A 25887-nucleotide genomic window follows, 5' to 3' on the forward strand; every position below is an offset into this window, starting at 1 on the left:
CATTCTCTCCTGATGTTTCGCCTGCATCTGTGGCTGGCATCTTCAGAGGATCTGATTTTATCCTGGTCTGCTCAGCCTTAGGAATTCCATAAAGGGAAAGGGAGCCTTTTTCCCCTATGGCAAATCCCCCTTTTCAAGGCATTAATGAGAACTGAGGCAGATTCAGCAAACAACAGTAAAATTTATTGAACAGGCTAGTTGGGGTCAGGAAATATTTCAGTGGATGGAAATCAGTACAAACATTATGTACAAACATCAGTTTTGGCACAGGCAGAATTCTTAATTCAGTTTTAAAAGTTTCTTCAGTTGCTCGTTATGAGAGGTTTTTTTACATTAAGATGGTACAGTTAGATATTACTGTCTAACGGATTCACAGTGACTTTGGGTTCTAACAGGCTGGTACCCTTTCAGACTATACATGTACAGCCTTGACACTGTTAGTTACCCAATTCACTTAAATCTCCCTCTTGAGATAACTATAGCCCAGCACTAATACACCGTACTGAGAATCCACCTGTTTGTATAATTCCCATACTAACTGGCTAAGGAATTCTTCTTCTACACATTTCTGTTCCCTTCCCTTTTATTTATGGTCACCTGTGGATAGTCTCACTACTATTCTACCTTCAGCCTTGACCAGTAAATAAAACTCCCTTTTTTCTTGTCTGTGTATTTGTCTGCACTCAGCATACTTGGCATATTTCAAGTCAGATCCAAGCCCTGACTGAAATCCCCCCAGAGTCGATGTTTAACACATGCAGTTAAGGGACTTGATATTAACTTGCAGGAATGCAAATCCGAAAGCTCAGATCAAACTTTTCCTCTCACATACCGGTATATATCCCCTCCCTGTCTGAGTCAGCTAATTTCTCCACCAATCAGAGTGCAGGTCTGATTGGGTAAACTGTTCTTGTTTCTTGTTCCTAAGAAGTTCCTTCCCCCTCTGTTGTGATAGCATCTTGTTCCACTGACTGACTTACACTTTTAATCCTCTGTTTTACTGTGTCGTCTTGTCACAGCTTGAATCCATTTTTAATTGGGCATCACATCTACACAACTTTTCAGAACCCAGAATTAGTTCAGTTTATTGCTTCTTGCAGTTTACTTCTTTTAGTGCTGCTGCCTGGCCAGAAGAACAGTATGGCTGTGATGAGATGAGGCTCTTCTATACAAAGAGAGCACTGTTCACTTGCACAGTGGGGTGTGTAACAAACAACATCTTAGTTAAATCTCCATCTTCAGAGGAGGGTCATGTAGAATTTGTTAGATTTTGTTTAGAATTATGGATCTGCCCAGTAGTGTGTGTGAGTGTAGTTTATAGAAACTTCTCAAGAGATAAAATGTAAAAGGTAAAACTTACATTTATTCAAGCATCTCCTGTTCACAGCTTTGTTCCAGGAAAAAGGAAGATAGAAAGAAACCCTAGTCTAAGGAAGACTTTCCCCATGAACAAGTGGGCACTCTACTGCACCATCGCACGTGTGCAAGTCCCACTGTGGCAGGCAACCATTGACCATGCGTTCAGGTCATAGGCTAGGACAGAAGTGAAACCAGCATGGGGAAGAAAGGAAGTTAGTGGGCGGTTTCCTGGCCCAGACAAGGAGGGCAAACAAGAGAGGCAACAACACAGTTAGAGTGAGATACACAGCACCCCCCCAGTGTCCAGGTATGCAGAAGTCGCTTATTCCAACAGAATCACATGCTGTGTTATGGAGTTTTGCCATTTGGGTGCTTGGAGAGCTCAGAAAAGCTCACATACTGTAAGCCTGCCAGACAATTTACAGAGTTTTCAGTTGTAACAACAGAAACAGGTAGGTAGAATGGTGATAAGTACAACATCTTTCTCAATCAGATGGGCAGGTCAGACCAAGGGAAGAAGCTTGCGAGGTAGAACTGGCCTCATATTGGTTCCAAATCTAACTGTTGTTTCCAGCACACATTGGTGGACTTCAGAGAGATGGAAAGCTATAATAGGTGTCAAACTTGCGGCCCTCCAAATGTTATGGACTATAGTTCCCATCATCCCCTGCCAGCATGATGCTGGCAGGGGATGATGGGAACTGTAGTCCATAACATCTGGAGGGCCACGAGTTTGACATCTGTGCAATAAACAAACGAACGTCCCCATCTCCCCATTGTCACCCAAGTGCCATGAGTATTTCCATCCAATAAGCCAATATGTAACAATTAAAAAAAATACTTGTGAGAAGCTCTTCCCTCTGTTTTGTGTGATATCTCCCCGCCCCTCCTTCCCTCTCTCATCACTCAGCCAAAATTATTATCGTGAAGAATGCATGAACTCCCTCCTCTGGCAAACCCTTTAAATTTTTTTAATACAGAAAATGAAATTATTATTTCGTGGAACATGTGTCTAAAATTGTGTTAAATTAAACCCATGGAACTAATATTTGAATTTAATCCCTTGGTCAACTAAAATTCCTCTAATGGAGTGACATTCATGCCTTTTCCTAGGGTATAAGTTATCAAAAGACCTGGATGTGTTTCAGGAAAATACAGTAGAACCTATCTGGCAACTAAGAGAGGACCTAAGGTACAGGCTGTCAAAAACAGAGACCAACGATGAACAGCAGCCCTGCCTGGAAAATGCAGACGCAGTGTTAGAACAGGTTAGTCACCTGGCTTCCACCTTTGTGTTGTCAATATGGATTTGGATTGATTGTTCGAATATTCTCCCCCTTCCGTTTATTTACAGTTGTTAACATTGTCCTTATATAGGTAGCAAAAGGGGCAGGTTGTGCACAATCTATAAGTGCAAGTAGAGTTTCCAGCTGCCTGGAGAAAAATAGCCTGTCCCTTTAATAGAGGCTTAACGGGATGTTATTTTCTTTATGACAAGCTTCAGCTGCCCTTTTTCACACATTAACCTGTGTTAAAGCGACAGGATGTTTTTCACCAGGCTTGTTGATAACCTTGTGTCCCGGTGTGCACAGTGCAGTATGTAACACAGATCCAATTGAAGAGCTCAGCTTCTGTGGGTTGCTCCTTATCTAATAGGGTGCAGGATCCCCCTTCCGCTTGTTCATTCATCACCTTTTATTGGCATAAGCAAACCGGAATTCAGAAGGTAAGATAAGATATTAAATAAGATCAATCGTTATATCTACTTTTAAGTTAAAAAGTAATCGGGCAAAGCCTAGACTGAATCTGCTGGGCCAATGCCAGAAATTTTGCTACGTCCAAGGGCCTCTATGGGTGTCAGTCACAGAGCAGGTAGAAGGTTGTAAGGCACAGTTCTGGATGTGCAGATCAATGTACAAACTTCTGGGAGAGGCATAAAGCTCGCCGTCTAAAAGAACATGTTCGACTGATTCAGTGGCCTTCCGTGGACAGGGGCAGGTTCTTTTGTGATACGGAATCCATTGGAACCTGCCTCTGAAAACCGCCAAAGGCAGTATGTTCAGATGGGCCAACATTAAAATACGTCTGGGGTGAGGCGAGGAAAGATTGAAAAAGTACGCAGGTAGACTCCTATTAAAATAAGGAGGGATAAAACCCTGGGGGAAAATGTCTTTCATATAATGAGGGGATAGTATTTGGATTTCTGTATCAGTTAGCCTTTGTGTCAGAAGGCTAACAGTTTGTGCTTCGTCTATATTATTAAAAAAGTCCAATGCGAAGCCCAGTAAATTTATTTTGGTCGTAATCTGGGTACTCCAGGAGGATAAAAATGAGTCGAGGAACATACGCCTGGTTAAACTGTCCGGTTTGGAGCGGAAGTGCCAGCGTAGCCAATATTTTAACGCGTGTAGCCAAATTTGTGTCGCAAGTAGATTTGAGCCTCAAGTTTGTGTCCAAATTTGTGTCTCAAGTAGATTCGGTACACAAGGAGTAGTATGAAACACTGTTAGATATGCCGAGGAGTTTATGTAGGAAGCACAGTGTACAATGTAACACAGATCCAATTGAAGAGCTCAGCTTCTGTAGGTTGCTCCTTATCTGTCAGGGTGCAGGGTCCCCCTACCGCTTGTTAATGTATCCCACCTATGTTTCCTTTCAGTACTTTTCATTCCAGCTCTGGTTCCAGTATTTGTAAAAATGAGGGACAACTGCTTCATCCATTAAATCCAGGCAAAACTGACAAATCAAGATGTAGTAAGAACTAAAGAACTGTGAGATCTGCACTTGGAATGGATCTTTTCCAGCTCCGACTTCCTGCTGTAGATCCCTCCTCCCTGCTGCAGCCTCCTATCCCATGAGGATATTGTTCCAGGATTCTGAAACCCCAGAAATAAATTTTCTCAGAGTTGGAAATGGATGCATGGTAGGGAAAGGAAGAGATGAAAGTCACATGACCATCAGTACTTTCTACTGATGCACCATAGGATCCAAGATTTGAATTTGAGTCCTGAAGAGGAAGAACTTGTTCTTGTAATTTCCTATCCTGAATGTTCAGCTGAATATGCACAGGGATTTTCCACTCCTTGGTTTTGTGCAAGAAGAAACTTTTCTTGTTCTTTGGTGGTATCTCAGGAGGTTTATGGTGTTTGATATTTCTCCCTTAGACGTAAAGGAGTTGTCCACATGGGGTTGACTAACTAGGTGGGTTGAATTATGCTAGCAGGGATCAAGTTATATAAATCCCACCCATGTTTGCATGTTAATTCTTTAAAATAATCTCTCATATAATCAGGTCAAGATGGTGAAGAAACAACAAAAAGCCATTTTGGAAAAACTTCACCTGGAAAGAACAGCTTTGGAAAAAAAGCTTGAAGGTTGCAGATGGGAAGTGAGTATATTAATTAAGTTCAAGTTTTGTGGAAGGCTTTCATGGCCGGATTCAACTGGTTGTGGTGGGTTTTCTGGGCTGTGTGGCCGTGGTCTGGTGGATCTTGTTCCTAATGTGTCGCCTACATCTGTGGCTAGCATCTTCAGAGGTGTATCACAGCGGGAAGTCTGTTACACACTTCTTTGGTTTGAACTCTTTAGTCACATTTTAAAATTTATTTTACCAGTAACCTCTGTTTTTTATCATAGATATTGACACACATTTGGGAAGAGAGGGATGCACACTTCCATGACATCCCTCCACAGCTATTGGTCTTGGAGTGTCCCTATCCTGATTTGAAGGCCTCCGTTTTTATGGAGTTTCATAAACTTGCTGATGAATATTGGTCGAAACTCCAGGAGACAGACGAAGATTTAAAACTCACACAGAGGTAATGGACTCTGTCAAAATGTTCGACCATTGGAATTTTTGATACTGTGTTTGCGTTTAAAAGGGAAATGTCCTTTTTTTAGCACAATGCATAGTTGACTCCCTGCCCAGCTTTATGGATTAAATAGTCAGTGGCTGTTTGCACAGCTGAGAGAATGGAGACTGTCTCTTTCTAAAACAGCTTGTCTGAGACCATCAGCAAAAATGTGTGAGGGGTTAAACCACCAGAAGTATGAGCTAGGCCCAACTTAACCATTCTTCATAGGGACACAATGCTGTGATTTTCTTGTCCTGTTTATAAGGACACTAATTCATACCGGAATGAATGTTTTCACTTGGAACAGTGTGCTCATGCAACTCTTAGGTTCATATCATTTCACAAATAGCCGATGTTTCAGTGCATTCATACGAACTCACTTAACATGCCAGCTCACAGTGGAGACAGGAGGTCTGATCCCTTGGTGTCCCTTTGGCTCCTGAGGTGCTTCAGGGATTTGTGCCATGCTCAAATGGCATTCTAAGTTAGGCAAGAGAGGGAGATGAAGGGAATGATCCAATTCTGCCCTGCGGCCTGTTTCAGCTGTCCAGATTCTTTTCTGCATCAAATACACACTGTCCAATGTCTTCAGGTGAAAATAGGCATGTTGCAAGCTTTATACCAAGGATCACTCTTCCCCTGCAATCCACTTCCTTTGCCTTCTCTTCCTGCTCTGGGCTACACTCCTTTATTTTACAATGGCCTACCATGCTTGTTTTAAAAACTTGCTGGTAAGGGAGAAGATTTAGATTATGTTTTCAATATTCCAATTCATATATTTCCTGCAGCCAGCATACTAGGAGGTTTGTCTGTCTCCCTGTACCATTGTCTTCTGCCAGCACGTGAAGACTTTGGTTTGTTTGATTCTCCCTTAATTACTAGCCTTCTTCCTTAGTTGTGTGTTCATGCGTATTTTGCTTATCGTTTAAAATACAAAAGTGTAAAACATGTGCAACACCTTGTGAACCCTGAGTTGGGTCAAAAGGCAGCTCGTAAACTATTCATTCATTTATTTAATCCAAACCTTCTGGTACAGAACCCCTCCCCCAATGCCCTCTTCTACTTCTAATGGAAAAACGGCCTGACCTGGATAGCCCGGGCTAACTTGATTTCATTATATCTTGGAAGGTAAGCAGTGTCATCCCTGGTTAGTATTTGGTTGGCAAACCACTAAGGAAGTGCAGGGTTGTTATGCAGAGGCAGACAATGGCAAACCACCTCCAAACTCTCTTGCCTTGAATATCTCACGGGGTTGCAAACCTCACAGGGTTGAAAACCTCATACATTGGCTGCGACTTGATGGCGCTTTCCACTCCCCCTCAATGGAGAAATTGTTTTGTGCCTTAAGGTGCTTATTATGTGTATAATGAATTAACAGAGACTTTTGTAACTAAAGGATAGGGAGGCATTATAGCGGAGAGAGACCTATTGTAAATCATTCAGGTGCATGCAGGAGGCAGACATGTATCCGATTTATTCCTTTATGAGTTGAGTCAAGGATGTGAGTACAAGGGAAGAGAGGATTGGACTTTGAACCTCCATGGGAAAACACCATTTAAACAAAAAATGTAAAAGTAACCTGTTTCCAAAGGAGGTCGGTGCTTTGCCGCAGTTAAAGGTTAACCTCATTTACAAGAAGGAACACTAGAAAGTGAGAAATGTGTTCTGGGAAGGGTAGAGATCTGATTCAAGTGTCTGAAAATGATCAGCGGGGTATACATTTTGCAAGAGCTGAGGCAGAATGAAGAGAAACTCTAGACATGACACCAGATTTGCTTCATGTTTTCTGTCTTTCATCTGTAACAGAGAACTTATTCTGGAAAACAGGTTGCATGTCTGTGCTACTCACAAGCATCAGAGGTGTAGCGAGGGGGGAAAGCGCCCGTGCACCTGGAAAGGCGCTCCTCCACTGGTCTCCATTGACCGAACGCTTCCTCGCCTCGAACACCCCCACCACATCCTCACCACACCCCCACAGGGGACGTGCATTGGGCACCTCCCCCCGCCTCCTTGGAGCTACTCCTCTGACAAGCATACATTGTGCAAATGCCAGAGTAAAATAGAAGAGTTAAAAAAACCCTTTTTTTCCTGACTTTGAGGTTTCCACTCCTTCGGGTCTACCCCCACCCCACCCCACCCCACCCCACACATGCATTTCTAGGGGATCTTCAGCTGGCTTTGGCAAAAAGCAAAGAAATATCGATATAACACGGAAATATTGATAAAGCATAGAAATATTGACATTAGAAATTTTAACGGCTTTTTAAAAAAGCCGGCAATCTTGTAACGGCTGGAAGTGACCCGGAAGTGGGGGCAGAGAATGTAAACAGAGAAACGCGAGGAGACTCTGCTGTGCAGCAAGAGCCCTGAGGAGAACGTTCCGTGCATAATGGTCCTTAGGAAAAAGCAGATATAAAACATTTCCTTATGAAGTTGAGCTTGCAAAAACTGCCTCAAACGATGTTAATATTCACTTGGCATCATTATTAGAAATGCTGCACAATAAAGAAAATGTCATACCTTTGTTGAGAAATGGGAAACATATGCCAGATTCCTGGAAATCTTTGTGAATGTGTTCAACATTTTTAAGGTTAAAAAACCCCAAACGCCTAGTTGTGCTCTGCTAAACTGGCATTGTATACAGTTAGTAGTATACACATTTACATTTAAAGTTCTAAACACCATTTATTTGCAAGTAATTTTCCCTGCAGTCAAAAGGCTGCATTTCTTATAATATGGAATAGGAGTGCGAGCCCCTGGATAGAAATTTTGCACTTATGTCAGCACAATAAACTGAGAAGTTCTAGGGATAACAGGTATGCCATTCTGCTCAGAACTGTCTGTCTTACTGCATTTGTAGAGGAAAGCTGTTTTAAAAATTACTTAAACCTTGTCATTCATGCCATTTTCCAGTATTTCTTGTAGTGACTTGGCTTTACCTTCAAAGGAACTGTCTTGTGGAGAGAGCGGTAGATACAAATCATGCATGTGACTGGGATCTGAATTTTTTAATTTCAGATTTTTATGGATCATGCCAAAGATGAGCTAAGACATTTTGACACCCAAGGACAAAAAGTGGAGGTGGTGTGTTTTTCACTGTAAAAATGCAGTGCAGAAACTAAAGCCAGTGAGTTGGCTGTTGTTTCAGTTGGACTCTGAAATCTTCAGCCTGCAGTGAAATGCCTTGTCCTTCCTCAGTCAGTCATAAGGCTGGGTGACCAAGATCGAGGAAGGGAGAGGCTGAGAGATGGGGAAGAAGAGGAAGACCTGGAGGGTCAATTCAGGAAGAGAAGCAGAACTAATGAGAGAAAAACAGGTGCAATTTCAGTGTCAGTGATGATGGAAGAAAGTTCAGGAACAGAACTGACTGCCCAAAGTAGGGTGGTTCTGGTTCAGTAATGGAAGAAAGTTTGGGACCAGAACTAACTATGGAAAACAGAGTTTGCGTGCTGTTTTTACACACCTTGATTTACTTGAGTGCAAATAGGTGAAACAGTGCTGCTGGTTGAAATTGGTTTAGAACGAGGCTCTACAATGCCATTGGCCCAAAGATCTGAGATCTGCCTGTCTACTGGTGAATTCTGGATTGTGCTGTGATTGGTGTAACTTTAAAATCTGAGACCTCACTGGTGCAAGGGTCAGCCAGTTCAAACTTTCTGTTGTAGAGGGTGCTTAGATGATGTGATGGAAGAGGAGATGTGGCTGAATTAATTTAGCTGGCAGACATGACTCAGATTGGTTGACAGTTGTCAAGGGATGAGCTGATGGCCTTCCCTGGGTTCTTGATTGAGTTACCAGGGAAATCTATGCTGTGCGGGAGATTGAGACCTTCTGTTATCCTGAAAATGTGGGTGATTTAGCCGTGAGTATGAGGAGCTTTGGAGAGCTGTACGAGAGATGAATGATACTCCACAAGCTCTCAGGCTGCCAAGTTACTTCTTCTTGAAAGCATCTGGAAAAACACAGTTTTGCCTTGATATCAGAATGATGGGTTCATCCATGCCCCTAACTTTAGGAGGGCAGAGGATCTTGAAGTGTAAACTGCTTGAGTCTCTGCGGGGAGAATTTGGGTCAAGCTATTTTTCAGAAAAAAATAACCAAACAGAACCTCCCCCAACTGTCAGGTAAGAACAGTGATGAAAATATTTGAGAGGCAATTGGAGGTGGTCTTTGCCAATGAGCTACAGGAGCAGCTGCTTGGGTCTTCCTTGGGGGGGGGGAAGGGGGGATCACCCATAGTCCTTCCTCCCTGATAGTCACAGGAAAAGATGAAGCACCTGGCTTTTGGGGGGTCAGTCTGCTCACCTTGTCCAGGGCGAGGATTGTACCTTGCTTGACCCAAATAAGAATTTTTCCCCAGAGCTCCACAATCTCGAAGATCATTCCTGGAACAGATGACTATCAGCTAAAAGGGTGGATTGGAATTTAAACCACTTAAGTTCCTGATAGCTTAGAGAACCCTGGAGAGAGAATTTGGACTGTGAAGCAGGATTTTCAAATTGTTTTTTTCTTGATGATTCCTCAGCTTCTTCACAAAATATACGTAAGAGTGCACAAACATTTCTTCCTTGAAAATAGAAAAGTGTAAGGGAGGCTAGTGGTAGACTATATCAGTGGTTCTCAACCTTCCTAATGCCGCGACCCTTTAATACAATTCCTCATGTTGTGGTGACCCCCAACCCTAACATTTATCCATTTTACAGATGCAGAACACTGATGCAGAGAGTCTTAGGCAAACCCTGTGAAAGGGTCGTTCGATGTGTAGTTCTCTAGCACCACTTGATAATTGGCTACAAAGTGCCATTAAGAGACCCATCCTAAGTCCCATCTCAAAAGGACCTAGGAAGGCCACTATACAAATGGCATGTTTCTCAGGTGCTGTGCCAGTGTAACTTGGACAGTATCAGAGGCCAAAGCGGGGCCTTCTAAGTGTCTTCACTCACAAGAGGCACCTTTGTGCCTCTGAAAGCCTTAGCAGAACTCATATTGACCCCATGGTCAGTGATCAGCTATGTCTGTGTGTACCGTGTACATTGATGAGTCACTGATGATTCTGGTGTGATGGCTGTGCTATTTGCAGTTTGTTGATGGTATTCCTGCCATTTCCTGTCTGTAGAAGGGCTTTAAGATGCCACCTCGTGGTACTTGTGCCACTTCTGCATCAGTACTCAGTGCTTGAGAGCCCCACCATCTTCTCCTCATTGAAAAGTTTCTGACATACAAAGATGCCTTGCACCAGGGCTTCTCCATGGAAGAACTCTAGCCCTAGATCATAGCACCAGGATACTGGGGAGAGGATTACAACAGACTGCAAATATTTCAGTGTAGCATTGGCTAGGTTGCTGAAGGCAAGCTTTCGATGGCAATTAAGCCACAAGCCTCAGTTTTGACAATGATTGGTTTCACTGTAGTGACTGACGTAATAAGCCTCCAGACTGTTTGATGGAACGGCTTGCGTCTTCTGCAGGGAACAGGAATCAGGGGCTAGCGAGGAAATTTGACTACAGCTCAGTAGCTAAATGTTTCTGGTACAACAATCAACAATGACACAGCTGACATGTGGGGAAGCTGACATCTCAGTTGGAGTTATTGTACTTTGCCAGGATGCAAATTCCGTGAAGCAGTGCATCAAATTGACATTGTCCTACCTATTATCGAGGGGTAGCCGGGGATTACAGCATGGGAGGGCCACTTCCTTTTGGAGGCTTTTTATGTTCTTTAGCCGGTTCAAAGCCAGGGATTAACTTAGGGTAAATCTGATTCAGAGGAAAATGTAAAGCAGCTGCCTGAGGGTGTTTGTCTATAGGAACGTTGCCAAGTTTCAGTTCTGAAACCAAATAATGGTGCTAGTTTTTTTTCCCTTAGTGGAAAAAAACGTAGCTACGTTGTCAGAATGTGCCAAGTTGAATATCTGAAACATATTTCAGCAGTGATGGGCGTTTTGTGAACTCCTAATGTATACAGGGGTCTTTTTCTTGTGGCGGCATTTTTTTTGCTTAGAATTTTCAATGGCTGAGGGGTTCAGGGTAGACAGATAGCATATGAAAGCTCAAGGCACATAAACAGGGTATGGAGTCTCAAAAAATTAACATGACGAGAATGTTCTCCTCACCAGCGTTGCTGAGTAGCAGAGGGAGATACTCACGGCAAGGCCCTTGAGTTTAATTTGTCTCAAAATTTATTTCTTTCATTTCTTTCCAGCCCTTTCTCCAAGAAGCTGACGTTGGTGTTTTTTTTTAGCCTCCTAGCAGTCCTGAAACATAAATTAGATAGAGTTACTTGCTCCACCAAAACCAACACTTTCTTTATAAAGACCTCAACTGATACGTCTTCAGAAAACTGCTGTTACGTCTGATACGTCTCCAGAAAACTGTGTTTCTGGACTATGGCCTAGATCCTGTCACTTTGCTCTGGCAATGCTTTGCTCCGGGTGTTGCAGGGATAGTTCTCTGCTGCAGAGCTTAGTTCTTTTTGCACCAGTGGTTTTTCACTGTACCCCAAAATGCCTAGTATGAGAAGTGGCTCCTGCATCAGATGACTTCCTCCACAGTGACCAAAGGAAAGCATGTGTGGTGCAAAGTTGTAGGATCCAGGCCTTAAACAACATCTTTCCTGCAATGGCTCTAGAAAACCTGCAACCTCTCCCAGCCCTTTCTCTCCACCTGAGGAGCAGAGGCGTAGCCAAGGGGGCGAGGGGGGGGGGGCGCGATGCGCCGGGTACACACCCCTGTGAGGGTGTGGTGAGGGTGTTCCGGGGGCGTGGCGGGGGTGTTCCGAGACAGGGATGGAGGACACACTGGTGTACCAGGCACTTTCCCCCCTTGCTACACCTCTGCTGAGGAGCCACTGGGTTGCAGCATCATGAGCTGAAATGTTGCTCCTTCTGCTTATTTAGCTCTACTTTCCACTGGTCGAGAAGTGAGATTGCACTTTTGGAGTGGCACGGTGAGGGCTAGGAAGTCAAACTCATATGCTGTTAATGCTGTCAGAGTAGATGTGGGGATAGAGTTGGCATCTTAGTTTGTTGTAGGTCCTGGTCCCAGAATCTGTGTCCATGTTAGGAAGGGTATTGCTGAAGGTGAGAGGTTGTTTAAGGTTGGTTAGGAGTCTGTCTGTAGACAACAAAAGGTTTGTCTTCTAATGTCTGTGATAGAGGAATACCATTGTCCAGTGTAGATTAACGATGATGAGGCATTAATGATGACTTGATCTGGTTTCAGCTGAGAGCTGTATGTGACCACCAGCAGTGTTCGGTTGTGATTTCGTTTGGGCCTATTCTGTAGCAGGTTATCTTTTGGTGTTGTTTTGGTTTTGTTATCTGTTTCCTTATTACATCAGGTGGGTACATTAATTCTAATAATGTCTTTTGTAGATCCTGCAAATGAGAACCTCTTTCTGAGGATCAGAACAGAGATGCTGGTGTAGACAAGTGCTTAGGTGTGCTTATGATGGTGACAGAGGGCATGTCAATATGAGCACTTTGGGGGTAGGGCGGTCTATTAAATTTAATAAATAATACAAACCAGTAAAGGTGGTCCCAGTGGTGATCGGCACACTGGGTGCAGTGTCTAAAGACCTTGGACAGCACTTAAAAACAGTCAGCGCTGACAAAATCACCATATATCAGCTGCAAAAGGCCACCCTACTCGGCTCTGCACACATTATTCGTCGATACATCACACAGTCCTAGATGCTTGGGAAGTGTCCAACGTGTGATTTAATACAAAATCCAGCATAGTGATCTTGTTTGCTGTGTATTACTGATTTTGTATCAATAAAATAATAATAATGATGATGATGATGTTTGGTGATTAGCAGATTTCCAGTATAAGGTGGTTTTTATGCTTCTAGTATGTATTTGGTGTCTAGAAAGCATACGTCTTGTGTGAATGGGTTCATGTTCAGGTTGGTCGTGGGGGGGGGGTTGCTGAAGTCCTGGTGAAACTTCTCCAATTAGCTTGTGTGTGTGTGTGTGTGTGTGTGTGTGTGTGTGTGAGAGAGAGAGAGAGAGAGAGAGAGAGAGAGAGGTGTCACAGTCTTTCTCTGTGATGTGCTAGCTTTCCATGTCTCTATGCCTGTTTCAGCACGGGCCAAATAAGACAATAAAAAGACGGTAAAAACAGCATTATGGGCAGAGAGTTTGCATGGCTGTGACTGCAGAAACAACGCTGCAGTGATGCAGCAACGCTCCAGCGGCCCCACAATGGTTTATTTTAAAGTCGCTCACCAAGCGAGTCTGTTCCACAGTGGCACTCCACAGCCGGTGTTGTGTGAAGCGCCCGCCAGGAATTGGTGCTGCAGATCGGCTGCCCACAATGGTGGCCAATCTTGGTGCAGAACGCCTGTGACGTCTACCCTGGGGGAAAAAGAATGCCATTTGCAAAGTGCAGCTGTCAAAGTGCTGCGGTTCAGCTGATGCGCTACCTATCCATGCAGCGCCTGTGTTTCATAGTAGCTGTTTAGGGACTAAATGCTAAGTATCTTCACGGCATTTATTGCCATTCGTATTAGGAATGGAAATATTCCTCTCATTCCATTTCTTTCTGGTTCCATGGGTTCATCAAGTGACTGCACAAAATGGAATATTAATAAATGCAAAAAGCTATTGATCAGACCCTTGTTGAAATAGGGCAAATTTTTGTCTCAAAAGTGATGTACATGTCCCACCCACCCTAGCAGAGGGAGGAGGAGGTGAGGGAGGGGTGGCATGCAAGGCAGGGGAGGGAGGGGGAGGGGACCTGGCATCTGGACATGGCCTAAAGGAGGGAGGGGGAGGGGTGTCATGCAAGGGGAGGGGAGGGAGGGGAGGAAGTGAGGGGTGGCTTGCAAGGAAGGGGAGGGAGGGGGAGGGCTGAAGTGAAGCAAGAGGTTGCTTTTTAAACATTGCACCAGTGGTGAAGAAACTCCCCCTTTCTTTGTGGTAGCTTTTCTGGGTGTTGGGATAAAAGGGGAGGGGGAATTGTAATGCCACTTCAGGACAAACAAAACCGTTTAGAGGGAGGGCAGTCCTTCCCGCATAACTGCTGAAGGAACACCAGAGAAGAGGAATGTTTGCTATGAACAGCCACGATAATTTACTACAATTATCAGGGGTGGGGGGCTGGAGGTATTCCACCACTGTGGCACACACACCTTTTGTCTCAAACATAGCAGGTGAATGTTTGGCACAGGCCCTTATTGCAGCTGTCTTGTAGGGCTGGCTTGAAAGTGATTGATTTCAGCCAGGGTTCTTAGGCATTCAGTTATTGCTAATGTTTTAAAGGCTTTAATCATTAGCACATATAGAAATGGGCTCCACTGGAACGGTAGATCTTTTCTTCCGTGAGAATGTTTGGTGCTGACGTGCCAGTTGTTGAACTGTTCTGGCACCACCAAAATAAATGAAGACAACGATCACAGGTCTGGCTCTCTGCAGCCTAGGAAAGTAAGTGTTTTTGTAATTTAATTTGGGTTTTTTTCCTGAGATCACGCTATTTTTTTGTGTGGTCTACTAGGATTCCTGGAATGCACATGCTACAGTAGCTTAGCAGTTGCTACTGTTTATTTTTAAAATGATCACTCCAGGCTTTCACAGTAATTAGCAGGCAAACAACGGCTGATGTATTCCAGATTATGTAGTGTCTTCACACTGACTGTAAGCCAAAATATATTGTAAATGTTGGGAGGTAAAACAGTATTGTGGGGAAGCTGGAAGGAGCAATGTTGGATTAGGAAAAGGCAAACTGGCATCTTGGTTTGGTGACTGATATCTCTCTTGTGACCACTAGTGCGACATAATGCCTAAGACCATGGCCACTCAGAGATGAAGTTCATGGGATGGAGGACATTGCACCACACTCTCACGTATGTAGGGTCGCCAATCTTCAGGTGGTAACTGGTGACCTTCTGCTATTACAGGTGACAGAGATCAGTTCACCTGGAGAAAAAGACTGCTGTGGAAGGTGGACTTCAAACCCTATTGAATCCCTCCGCCCCCCAAATCTTTGTTATTTCCCAACCTAAAGCTGGCAGCACTGCACCTATATGTTCTTAGACCCTTAAGCCAATAATGGACTCTGACATATCGATCCGCAGCATTTATTGAGTAGGCATCGAAGCACCACACTGGTAAAGCCAGTTCTGACAAAGCTGGCATTCACGAAGTCCCCTTTATCCTCTGAGCAAGCCCCCCTCCCGTTTTCCCAACAATTTGTGAAAAACAGCCTTTGGGGCTAAGGCGCCCCAAGGTTGCCAGCAGATAGCAAAAGAAAGCCACCTGGCTTCCTGCTCCACAAGATAAGGAATGCAACATTGTTCCAATGGGACAAGAGGGCCAGGGGAAGCCTAGTTGTCTACAATAAGGTGACCAGCCATCCCGATTTTCGCGGGACACTCACGCTTTTGCGCGATGTGTCCCACGTCCCGCCGGGCTTTGACATTGTCCCGATTAGGCAATGTGCTCCTGCGGCTGCACGCAAGCGGCCACAGGAGCACACTGCCTTTTGCAGTGGCGCTCCCCGTCAGGAGCCCATGTGGAATCAGCCTATGAAATGATGTTGCTATAAGGATAAAATGGGTGCTTTCCTGAATTCTTTGGAGGAAGGGCAGGATAAAATGTATAAACAAACACTTTGAGGTGGATCCTATGGAAAATGTATGCTAATAAAAGGGGGTGATTTTGCTGATTTCCACCTAGTACCATAGACCTCCAACTTCCATGCCTCATGTTACTCTCTGCGGTCTCCTGCTTCCCTCAAGAGCAGAACTTGGAGAAACGTTTTGGGCTGCAGCACCCATTCCATCAATGGAGTCAGAAATAATTTTGTGGGAAATCCCTTCCATCATTGGAGATTTCCCATGGGATATAAGCCCTTTCCTGGAAGTAAATCCTGTAGATATCTGTGGGACTTAAAGTTTTATTTTATTTATGCTATTTATAGTCCGCCTTTCTCACTTGAACTCAAGGTGGATTAAACAGAGTGAGTTAGTACAACTGGTGGATGGGATGGGTGGGACATTCAGTAAACAATGCAATAAGATCAAGATTGTAGAACCTTCCAGAAGTCTAAACTCAGAACTGAATCAAAGCATAAGTATTAACATGACACATTAAATGTTACAACATTCCATAGTGGGATCCTAGTTTCGACAATTTATTCATGGCAGTGTAGACCATAGTCCTTAATAATTTTTCTGTATAACTTTGTGAATTATTTAGTACAGTGCAGGTCTATTCCCTGCACAGAAATCTCTCTTGAAAGATGTTGTTGTGGTAATCTGAAAGAACTGTTAAATGGAATAGCAGTCTTACTGCAGCTCAATCTAATAGTTCGTTTGCTTATAGCTTTAGATTGCAAATATTAAGAAGATAAGTAGCAGTTTGCACAGATACTTGTTTGTTTATTTATTTATATTTATATCCCCCCCCAAAAGGGCTCGGGGCGGCTAAAATTAATAAAAGCCTATAAATAACAATCAATAAAAACAAATCATAAAGCCATTTAAACAATCCACCGGAGGCTCAGGGAAGATATCGTAATCGGGAAACATCCGGCTGGCTTGATAGAAAGGCCTGACGGAACAGCTCCGCTTTAATTCAAAAGGTGATGAAATAGAAAGGTACCAAAATCAGAGAGGACAACCAAAGGCTTGAAAGCCATTTGAAATACATGCTTTAAAAAAAATTACATTGAGCTTTCATTCTGTATGGATCCAGATTATATTTCAGTGTTGACACTAAATCTGCCCCCAATTAATGCTGTCATTGGATATATTAAAATGTAATTAAATAATCTGTCATGATGCTTAGTGCATTTTATGTGCAGGGAGATATATTGCTTTCTGATGTTTTGATTGGAAAAGAACTTGTAAACCTTCTCATTTCCTTTCAGAGAACCATTATGCCTGCCCTTTAGCTTAATGTGGTCAGATTTAAAGTGCAAATATATGAAAGTTGTCATAGCAGAGCATTTTTTTTCCTTGTCAGCTTTCACTGGTGTGTACAAGTCTTAATTTATTGAGTGTCAAAACTGCTCACTGTTATGCCTTATACCTTTGCGGTACTTTATTCTAATCTGTTTTTGGGAAAAAGAGAAATCATCGTGCTTATTGATGACACTCTATGACACTCGGTGTAGTAATTTCATGATAAGCGTTTTTAATGTGATTTCTTTGTTGCATAAGCATTTGCTATTGTAACGTTCATTTCGTATGCATGTTAATTAAGCATAAATATTTTAGCTGCAGTATCAGTGTTAGTGTAAAGTGATTCTCTTTGTGTGTATGTGTAAAACTAGGCACATTTTTTTAACATGGGACTGCCACACCTCGAGTTCTGTTGCTGTAATTTTTAAGCATCTGTACTTATGTTTTGATATCACATTCTGCATTTCTCTGAATTCACAACACTGAATTCCTCTGCTTCATATTATTTTCTGCCATTGGAGGGAAGGCAGAACTATAAATCTGGATCACACATCTGGTGCAGTAAGCTCTGGTTCACAAAAGCTTGCATAAATTGTTAAAGATGCTCCTATTCCTGTTTTTTTTGCAGTACAGATGTTATGGGGGGCTTAGGAGTTAACCCCTTTTGAATATCTAGTCTAGTTGTGCACTTTGGTTTCTTTCTTTTGTAAAGTTAAATGTGGCTGATTCATACATTAGATCCTGTTCCTGCCTCAAGGTGTGCTTTAGACCAGTGGTTCCTAAACGTTTTTGGACTGCCGCCCCCTGGGCTCTCAGGCCACATCTGTAGTGCCCTCCCCTTATGAACACACACCTCTTTGTATTGTCAAAGGCTTTCACGGTCAGATTCAACTGGTTGTGGTGGGTTTTCTGGGCTGTGTGGCCGTGGTCTGGTAGATCTTGTTCCTAACGTTTCGCCTGCATCTGTGGCTGGCATCTTCAGAGGTGTATCACAGAGAAAAGTCTGTTTCACACTGTGTCTGTTGTGGGGAGAGGAAAGGAAAGGAGTTTGTAAGCCAATTTGAGTCACTTTACAGGAGAGAAAGGTGGGATATAAATCCAAAACTCTCTTCTTCAAGGAGCTGAGCTCTGGCTTCCTTTGGTAATTGCATATTTTTGAAATCTTTTGAGTTCTCCTACCATACTAGCCCATTTGGGCTTGTGCTGTGGCTAAGTGAAAGAGCATCTCTTGGTCTGCAGAAGCTGCCAGCTTCAGTCCCTGAAACGACCAGTTAAAAGGATCAGGCAACAGGTGTTGTGAACAACCTCAGCCTGAGACCCAGGAAAGCCACTGCCAGTCTGAGTAGATGATTCTGACCTATGGACCAATGGTACGACTCAGTATTACTCAACTGTGTTCATACATATGACTGTCTTCTGCTGCTCAAGTCAGAGCTCTGGCTCTGGTCTGGGAAGTATTCGTGGCTTCTGCAAGAACTGTGGTTTCTGTCTGCCTTCTGAATGGACTCTATTGATGTATTGTCCAAGGCTTTCACTGTCAAAATCAACTGGCTGTTGTGGGTTTACCAGGCTGTGCAACTATGGTCTGATAGTTTTCGCATCTACGGGCAAAACATTAGAAGTGAAAACTACCAGACCACCGCCACACAACCTGGAAAGCCCAGGATAGCCAGACTTTATTGAGTTGTCTTGAGCCCTTAGGTTGTTCTGTTTGTCCCCTGGCATTTTGCTCTCTGTGTCTACTGAAGACTTGGTTAGGAAAATGAATCTGGGCAATTTAAAAGGAACAAACCGCTGTTTGCAATTATTTCTAAGAGAAACCCACCAGTCAAGCTGTGTCACCTTTCTGTTCTAATTGACTAGGGGTTGGTTTTCTGTTTTTCTTTCTTTTCTTTTCTTTTTTGAGGCCTCCTTTTTCATTCTGAGTCCATTCATTTTATGGTGCTCACACTGATACCCTTTATCCATGGATGAAAAATGCAATAAACTACGTCACTCCTGCAAACAAAAAAACAAATAAGCCACAATTGCATTATTTTATTACATATCGGTAGTGAATACAGACGATGACTGTGCAGAGAGCCAAGAGCTACGGGTGACTGCAGTGAATTGCCAAACCCTTACAAAAGGAAAACTGTGCATCTTCCTAACAGTGATGCTCTAATCAAGTCACATTTAAAAAGATGTGCTGTGAATGCTGGAAAAGAGAATAACACATCTAATCTTTTGCAGTCAGAATAAGAATTCTGCCGATGAAACAAATGTAAGTGCATTACACAGGTGGACATGATGCCCTGAAATTATATTAAATGTTGTCACCTTTTGTCTGAGTGTTTCCCAGTGTTTAAAATAAAATTGGGAAGATTGGTTGCCCTTTAATCTTATTCTTTCTAGAACTGTAAAGATGAACAGCATTACTGCTACTTTTAAAAAAACTTTTTACAGAATAAAAACTAGACTTCAAGTATCTTGGTTGTACTTCAAGTATCTTCAAGTAAATGATTGTAGATCTAACCCAGAAAATGTCCTAGGAATAATTGATTTTCATTCTTATTACATCACCATTTCATTAAATTGTGTGCTGAATATTAAGGGTACTGATGTACGCTCCTTATGAAGGTAAGGTTGTTGCATCCATTCTTGACAAATGAGCAATGCACGTTAACTTGAAAGACTTTGACTAATGATTATCACACATCGCAAAAGCTGTCTTACTAATGGTTTGGAAAACTGACACCGGCAAACTTGTGTCGTTAATTCTTGGAAAGTCGCTTTGGATGTCTGATGTTCTGTTGCATGTCTAGAAAACACAAAGATGCATTAGATTTTCCCTCCTGTGATGCTCCCAGCCCCTTGAAAGAGTGGGAGAAAGAGAAACCAAGCACTGTCAAGGGCTGTCTGGACATAAGCCTGCGCCCTGAATCCAAAGCTCCCCAGGCCCTGGGCTGGAATACTCACTTGGTCCACAGCTTTTGGAAGGAAAGAGCCATGGGGCAGAGGAAAGGTGGCCCTGAGTCCAGCTCCAATCTTGCTGAAATAGAGGCCAGCCACCCTGGACTTGCCACCACTGCTAAGTTGGCTGAGGAGGAGGTGGCTTATTGGCTTCCCAAGGGCAGAGGAGGCAGGGCAAAGCCAGAAGGGAGTAATAAAAGGAGGACTCCAGGGGCAGGTTAGGTAGGAAGGAGGCAGCATAGTGCCAAGTTGCAAGACTGAAGCTCCTTCCGCACATGCAGAATAATGCACTTTCAATCCACTTGCACAATGGTTTGCAAGTGGATTTTGCTATTCCGCACAGTAAAATCCATCTGCAAAGTGCATTGAAAGTGGATTGAAAGTGCGTTATTCTGCATGTGCAGAAGGGGCCTGAGTGCTGCTCCAAGGGCGGGGGGGGGGGGGGCAGGAAAGACCTGCAGCACACAGCTGACGTCCTATCAAGTCTCAGTTTAGAGTCCTGAAGGGAGTCTGCTCACAAACACAGTGGCAGAGAGGGTAGTGGACAACTCTCAAAAGGAGGTATTCCTAACAATACTAAATGAGAAGCAGAAGGAATGCACACAGTAGACACAGTCAAAAGTAAGGGTAAATCCCGTAAAATTTTACACAAAGCAATATTTAATGACTTTCCAAGATATTTATACGCTGTTTATCACTTACAGCTCAGGGTGGCTTAAAATTCTAAATTAAAGCCATTGATAACAAAATAAAACCCTATTGTTCACCACCACCCCAAGAAGATGGTTCCCATTGGCTAGCCCTTGACAGTAATCAGGCTGCCACAGTCTGTAGTTTCTGGGTTTTCTTCAATGGGAGCCCCATGGGAAAATACTAGAATCAGCAGAAAAATTACCAAGTGGTGATATTTTGAACCTAATAAAGCCAAACCACTGAATCACTCTGTGCACCATTAGCTCCCCACCATCCTTTGAATCTGTTCTTGCTATTATGAACTACAATGAACTGCAAAGGCTACATTCAGATGCCACAAACTCTCTGATGGACATGAACATGCCTTTCCCCCAAGTTTGTGTGTACCCTCTCTACTCCCCTAGCATTCAACTAGAGTGGCTGGGTTGTCCGCTTTGATGTTGTGACATTGCGGGGCACCATTTTGCTAAGACTCTAACCACCCCGCCCAAGCTCCTGATGGCTGCCAGACAAGAACTGGCAAACCTACATGCCATGCACCATGAAGAGTTCATGGTTTTGGAAATCTTGAATCGGTCCCTAATTTGCCACGACATCCACATTCAGGTTCCCACAAAGCAGAATAGTAATTTAGAATCACAGTTTGTGGGAAGGAAACCATCTCCAGTTTTCCCTGCTGCCTGCATTGGGTGTGATGGCAAGTTAAAATTCAAAACTACTAATTCAATCACATTCCTCATGTTAGCACAGCAAAAAGCAGCATTTATTTAGATATTTGTACACTGAGCCACCCGGAGCCTGACTTGTTTGGAAGGGGGGTGTTATAAATTTAATTAATTAATAGATTTTTCTCCAGAGTGGGGATCCACAGTGGCTTACAGCATTATTCTTTTCTCTTTCATTTCATTCTCACAGTAACAACCCTGTGAAGTAGGCTCAACTGAGAGAGACTGACAGTCCCATGGTCGCCCAGACAACTACCATAGAGAGTAAAGTTTAGAAACTGGGTATCACTGATCCAAGCCTGACATTTTAAACACTACCCACACTTTTGGCAAAACCGTTTTTGTAATTATTTAAAGTGTTAAGTGTGTGTTCTTTTAAATGAGAGGTAACTCACAGAAAAAGGGGTGTGTAAGAGGGGGATGAGAGTGTGGTAATTGATGGATACTGGAGAGAGTGAATGGTTTCGAAGAGAAAGAGGAGGCTGTCTGTAGGGGGAAAAGGGGCTGAAGGAAAGAAATAGACAGCAGTATGATGTAAACAACTTAAGACAATGAGGAAAAAAAGGTTTCTGACTGGAATCCTTCCTAGGGTTATATGAAGTCATAAACAATCAAAATAAATAATTAGAATGTAAATAGAAGATGTTGCGAGGCCAAAATGGAAGTCGAATCCTAATATGGTCACAGAAAGAAGAGTTAAATTTCATTTCATTTATTTGATTTATGCCCCGCCCACCCCCGTAGAGCTCAGGGCGGCGAACAACAAGTAAATAAGGTAAAAACTAATCAAATGTGAGCAGCAAATATCAAATCAACAAATATCAAAGCAGCAAACAGCATAATAAACATAAATATCAAATATCAAAAATAACATCATAACATCTTAAACATAATAACATAACAATATAACATCATAAACAACCAACAAGGTAGAAGAGACCAGTACCTTAGAAATTAGACAAGGTAGATATCCGAAGTGAAAAGGAAAATGAAGCAGAGTGGGGAGTTGGGTGGTGGTGGTGGTGGTGAAGAAGAAGAAGGAGGAGGAGTTTGGATTTATATCCCCCCTTTCTCTCCTGAAGGAGACTCAAAGGGGCTTACAACCCCCTCAATACAAACACCCTGTGAGTTGGGTGGGGCTGAGAGAGCTCCGAGAAGCTGTGATTAGCCCAAGGCCACCCAGCTGGCATGTGTTGGAGTGCACAGGCTAATCTGAATTCCCCAGATAAGCCTCCACAGCTCAGGTGGCAGAGCTGGGAATCAAACCCGGTTCCCCCAGATTAGAATGCACCTGCTCTTAACCACTACGCACTGCTGAGAAAGCATGGGTCACCTCAGCTACAAGTTATTGCCACCTGTTTCTTCCTTCACTGTACAGATTAGCTATATCACCTCTTGTAACCATTAAACTGAAGAAAATATATAAAGAGTTGTAATTTGTTCAAATTAACCTGGAATCCTACACTTGAATCTTATGAAGGTCTCTTCCTTAGGACCACATAGCCTTCAAAACTGCTTTAGTGTTTGGACACTATACTTCAAGAGAAATTAAAAAGAAGTTTGGAATTAAATTCCTTGTGGCAGTGATATGTACCTTAGAAAGAAAGGAAGAAATAAACAGTATTTTGTATTCAGAAAACAAGAATATAGTTTTCATCACAGTTTTATTCCTACCAACCCATTTGAATAAGCTGCTACTTTGGTGGTCCTCCTGTTTTCATAGCTGCTTTCATAAATGGTTCTCGATGAGTGTTCCTTTCAATTTTACCTGAATGCATCTTTACATCTTTATGGTTCTGTGTGATTGTCCTGTCAAGGTGCAATCCTGTGCTTGGGAGTAAACCCCACTGAGCACAGTGGGACCGACTTCTGAGTAAACGTACATCAGATCAATCTGCATCAAATCAATCCACACATCTTACTGAGGCTGGATATGAAGTCATCCACTTGCGCTTTCCCCTCACTTTTATTTCTCTAGCCTATAAACTTTTTTTCTTCCTGTAAAAGCTCTTTGGTGTCTGTAAATAATGGTTATGCCTTTTGTAAGCCGATACTAACTTTTCCAGAAGTAGAAAGGAAATGTCAGTTTCTGGGAGGAGGAGCAATCCAGAGCTAGGGGACAGGAAGAGAGGGACACTACGTAAAATTATCCAAACATTCTTTGAGAAAGAAATCTGAGTCCATGGTTAATGAGATACTATTAGGCAAGGTAGAATTAGATACTATTAGGCAAGGTAGAATGAAGTGAACTGAAATGAGAGCAGTCTCCACGACAACTGGGAGCATAGTTTACACTTGATCCTAAACAACATTTACTTTAAAGCAAGCCATATCTATTTCAGTGGGACTTATTCCCCACATTTATTTAGGACCAGGATACTATAGCAGTATGCTGCAGGAAATTCATGGGAATACGTGATGATATTCCTTCGGTAGAATGGGAAGACCCAGGTAAAAACCAGTTTTCTAATTCACATTTGCCTAAAATTATGTAACATTGGTACATATCTAAGAACTAAAATGGTGCATATTTTGCCTTACTTTTGGACTGACTTTGTGCCTGTGTATGCACATCATAAGTAGACAGAGTATCTGGTACAGAATGTCCAATATAGCTGCTTCTCAAAATCTGGCATGGAAAACCATGTGGGTCTGGTCAATGTTCTGCCAATTGCATTTAATATAAAGGTGATAACATAAAGACAATTTATGCACCAGAAAACATACTTCCAGATTGCATACAGTTGTTTAGGATTTGAAGTGAACTTGAGTAAATCTGTACTCTCTCAGGTCGTTTCCCCACTTACCTCGACCACCCTTTGCTGCGCACTACTCCCAGCGCGCATCATTTCTGGCGCGCTCCTGGGCTTTCCCACGACCCCACGCTCTGTGCGGTGTCATCAAAAGGCGCCGTTTTGAGGAGTGCCAGGAATGACGCCCGCTGAGGAGGCGCGACAGCGGTAGCGTTGGGCGGCTGTGTTGTCGCCGCCCCTGTAGTGGGGAGTGTCGGGGGACCCCGCACTACTTGGGGAGAGTAGCGCGCAGCATCAGGTAAGTGGGGAAACGACCTCAGATTCACGTTTAACAAATACTTTCTCTCAGACTCGCATTTAAAAAACTGTAATCCCATCTTCTTCTACTGTGTCTTTGTTTTTGTATTCTTCTTATGTTTTGACCAGCCTTAATCTTTGGAAGGGTGTGCCTCTTCGAATAATTCCTGGAATGGCCAGGCGAAGCGGATGCTTTCTGTATCCAGAGCCTTCATAGATACAACATTATTTGTTTTGCTTGGCTGCAAGCTGTTTCCTTTGTTGTATCTGGGCTTCTTTCCGAAGCTGCTATATGTGAGACCACTTTGGTGGTAAAGAATTTTTTTTCCTTTTAAAAAATATGCTTTACAATCGAATATTAAGCAGTGTTTAGAGCTTCACAGTGACTGTTGTGACAAGACTGTTTGTATTTCCGTGACTGTCTTTTTTTAAAAAAGAGAAGCCAAACATTTTCATTCTAAGCAGAACTATACCAGGCTGGTACTGAAAAGCACACATCCTTCTCCTTAAAGGATTCCCACAGTTTCATGTTAGCCTACATTTCCCAAAAGGTGAGGACAGTTTAACATCTGAACAGCAGGCACAGCGGATCCTGCATCCATGACTTATTTTCAGTTTCTCCATTTGTTCTGCTCTCATTCCTATCAGACTGAAATACCTGTTCAGCTTCCTTGTCTGCCCCCTGCTTTCTTCGTTTGGGTTGATTTAAAAAAATGGTTGTAAAAGGTGCGCCGGGAAAGTGAAGGTGTTTGTGTGTTATGACACAGGACTCCCTCAGTATGTTAATATTCTTAATTCAGAACATGCCCCTGGTCAAGTAGAACAAGTTACGTTTGTCTTCAACAGAGGAAGGACCCTCGCATACTAGCCCCACTGCTTTTTAACAATTTGGGCTAGTTCTATATGTGAAGATATTGATTTGGGGTGTTTTCCTTCTGATAGGGCAAAATCCCATTACATCCTGGCATAACATTAGGGCTGATTCCGCATGGGTCAAAAACAGTGGTGTGAAACTGGTGTGAAAACAGTATAAACCCTTTTACACCGTTTTAAACCCTTTTACACCATTTTCACTCTGCTGTTTTTGGCCCATGCGGAATCAGCCTAGGATTAATCAGCTTCCAAAGCAGCACTTTATTATTTCTTTTTAAATCTATTTTATACTAAAAGCTAAAATTTGCTCTTTCCTTTCTGTTTTTACAGCAATTTTCAGTTGAGTGATGAAGATCTATGGGTTTTTCTGGTCGTGATTGGTCAATACCCAAAGGGCCTTCAAGGCAGAAGAACTCTCTACTTAGACATGTTGCAGAAATTTCTTCCTCACAAGACTAGGCAAAATTTAGTAAGTGG

The 25887-nt window shown here is 42.9% G+C and overlaps 1 protein-coding gene across 3 annotated transcripts in view; it reads left to right on the plus strand.

The window, feature by feature from the left end:
- The window catches only part of CCDC148 (coiled-coil domain containing 148), a 166888-nt gene that overhangs the window by 58986 nt on the left and 82015 nt on the right, over positions 1-25887 (plus strand). For all 3 annotated transcript variants that reach the window (XR_007243438.1, XM_048483322.1, XM_048483323.1), the window contains 4 exons: positions 2473-2627; positions 4652-4747; positions 4996-5177; positions 25741-25879. Coding sequence is in view for 2 of the 3 variants with exons in the window: in XM_048483322.1 (XP_048339279.1) it covers positions 2473-2627; positions 4652-4747; positions 4996-5177; positions 25741-25879 (572 nt within the window). In the remaining variant the exon portion in view is untranslated. The remainder of the gene's footprint in view (positions 1-2472; positions 2628-4651; positions 4748-4995; positions 5178-25740; positions 25880-25887) is intronic.

The sequence above is a fragment of the Sphaerodactylus townsendi genome, linkage group LG02, assembly GCF_021028975.2.
Source record: "Sphaerodactylus townsendi isolate TG3544 linkage group LG02, MPM_Stown_v2.3, whole genome shotgun sequence".
NCBI classification, from domain to species: Eukaryota; Metazoa; Chordata; class Lepidosauria; order Squamata; family Sphaerodactylidae; genus Sphaerodactylus; species Sphaerodactylus townsendi.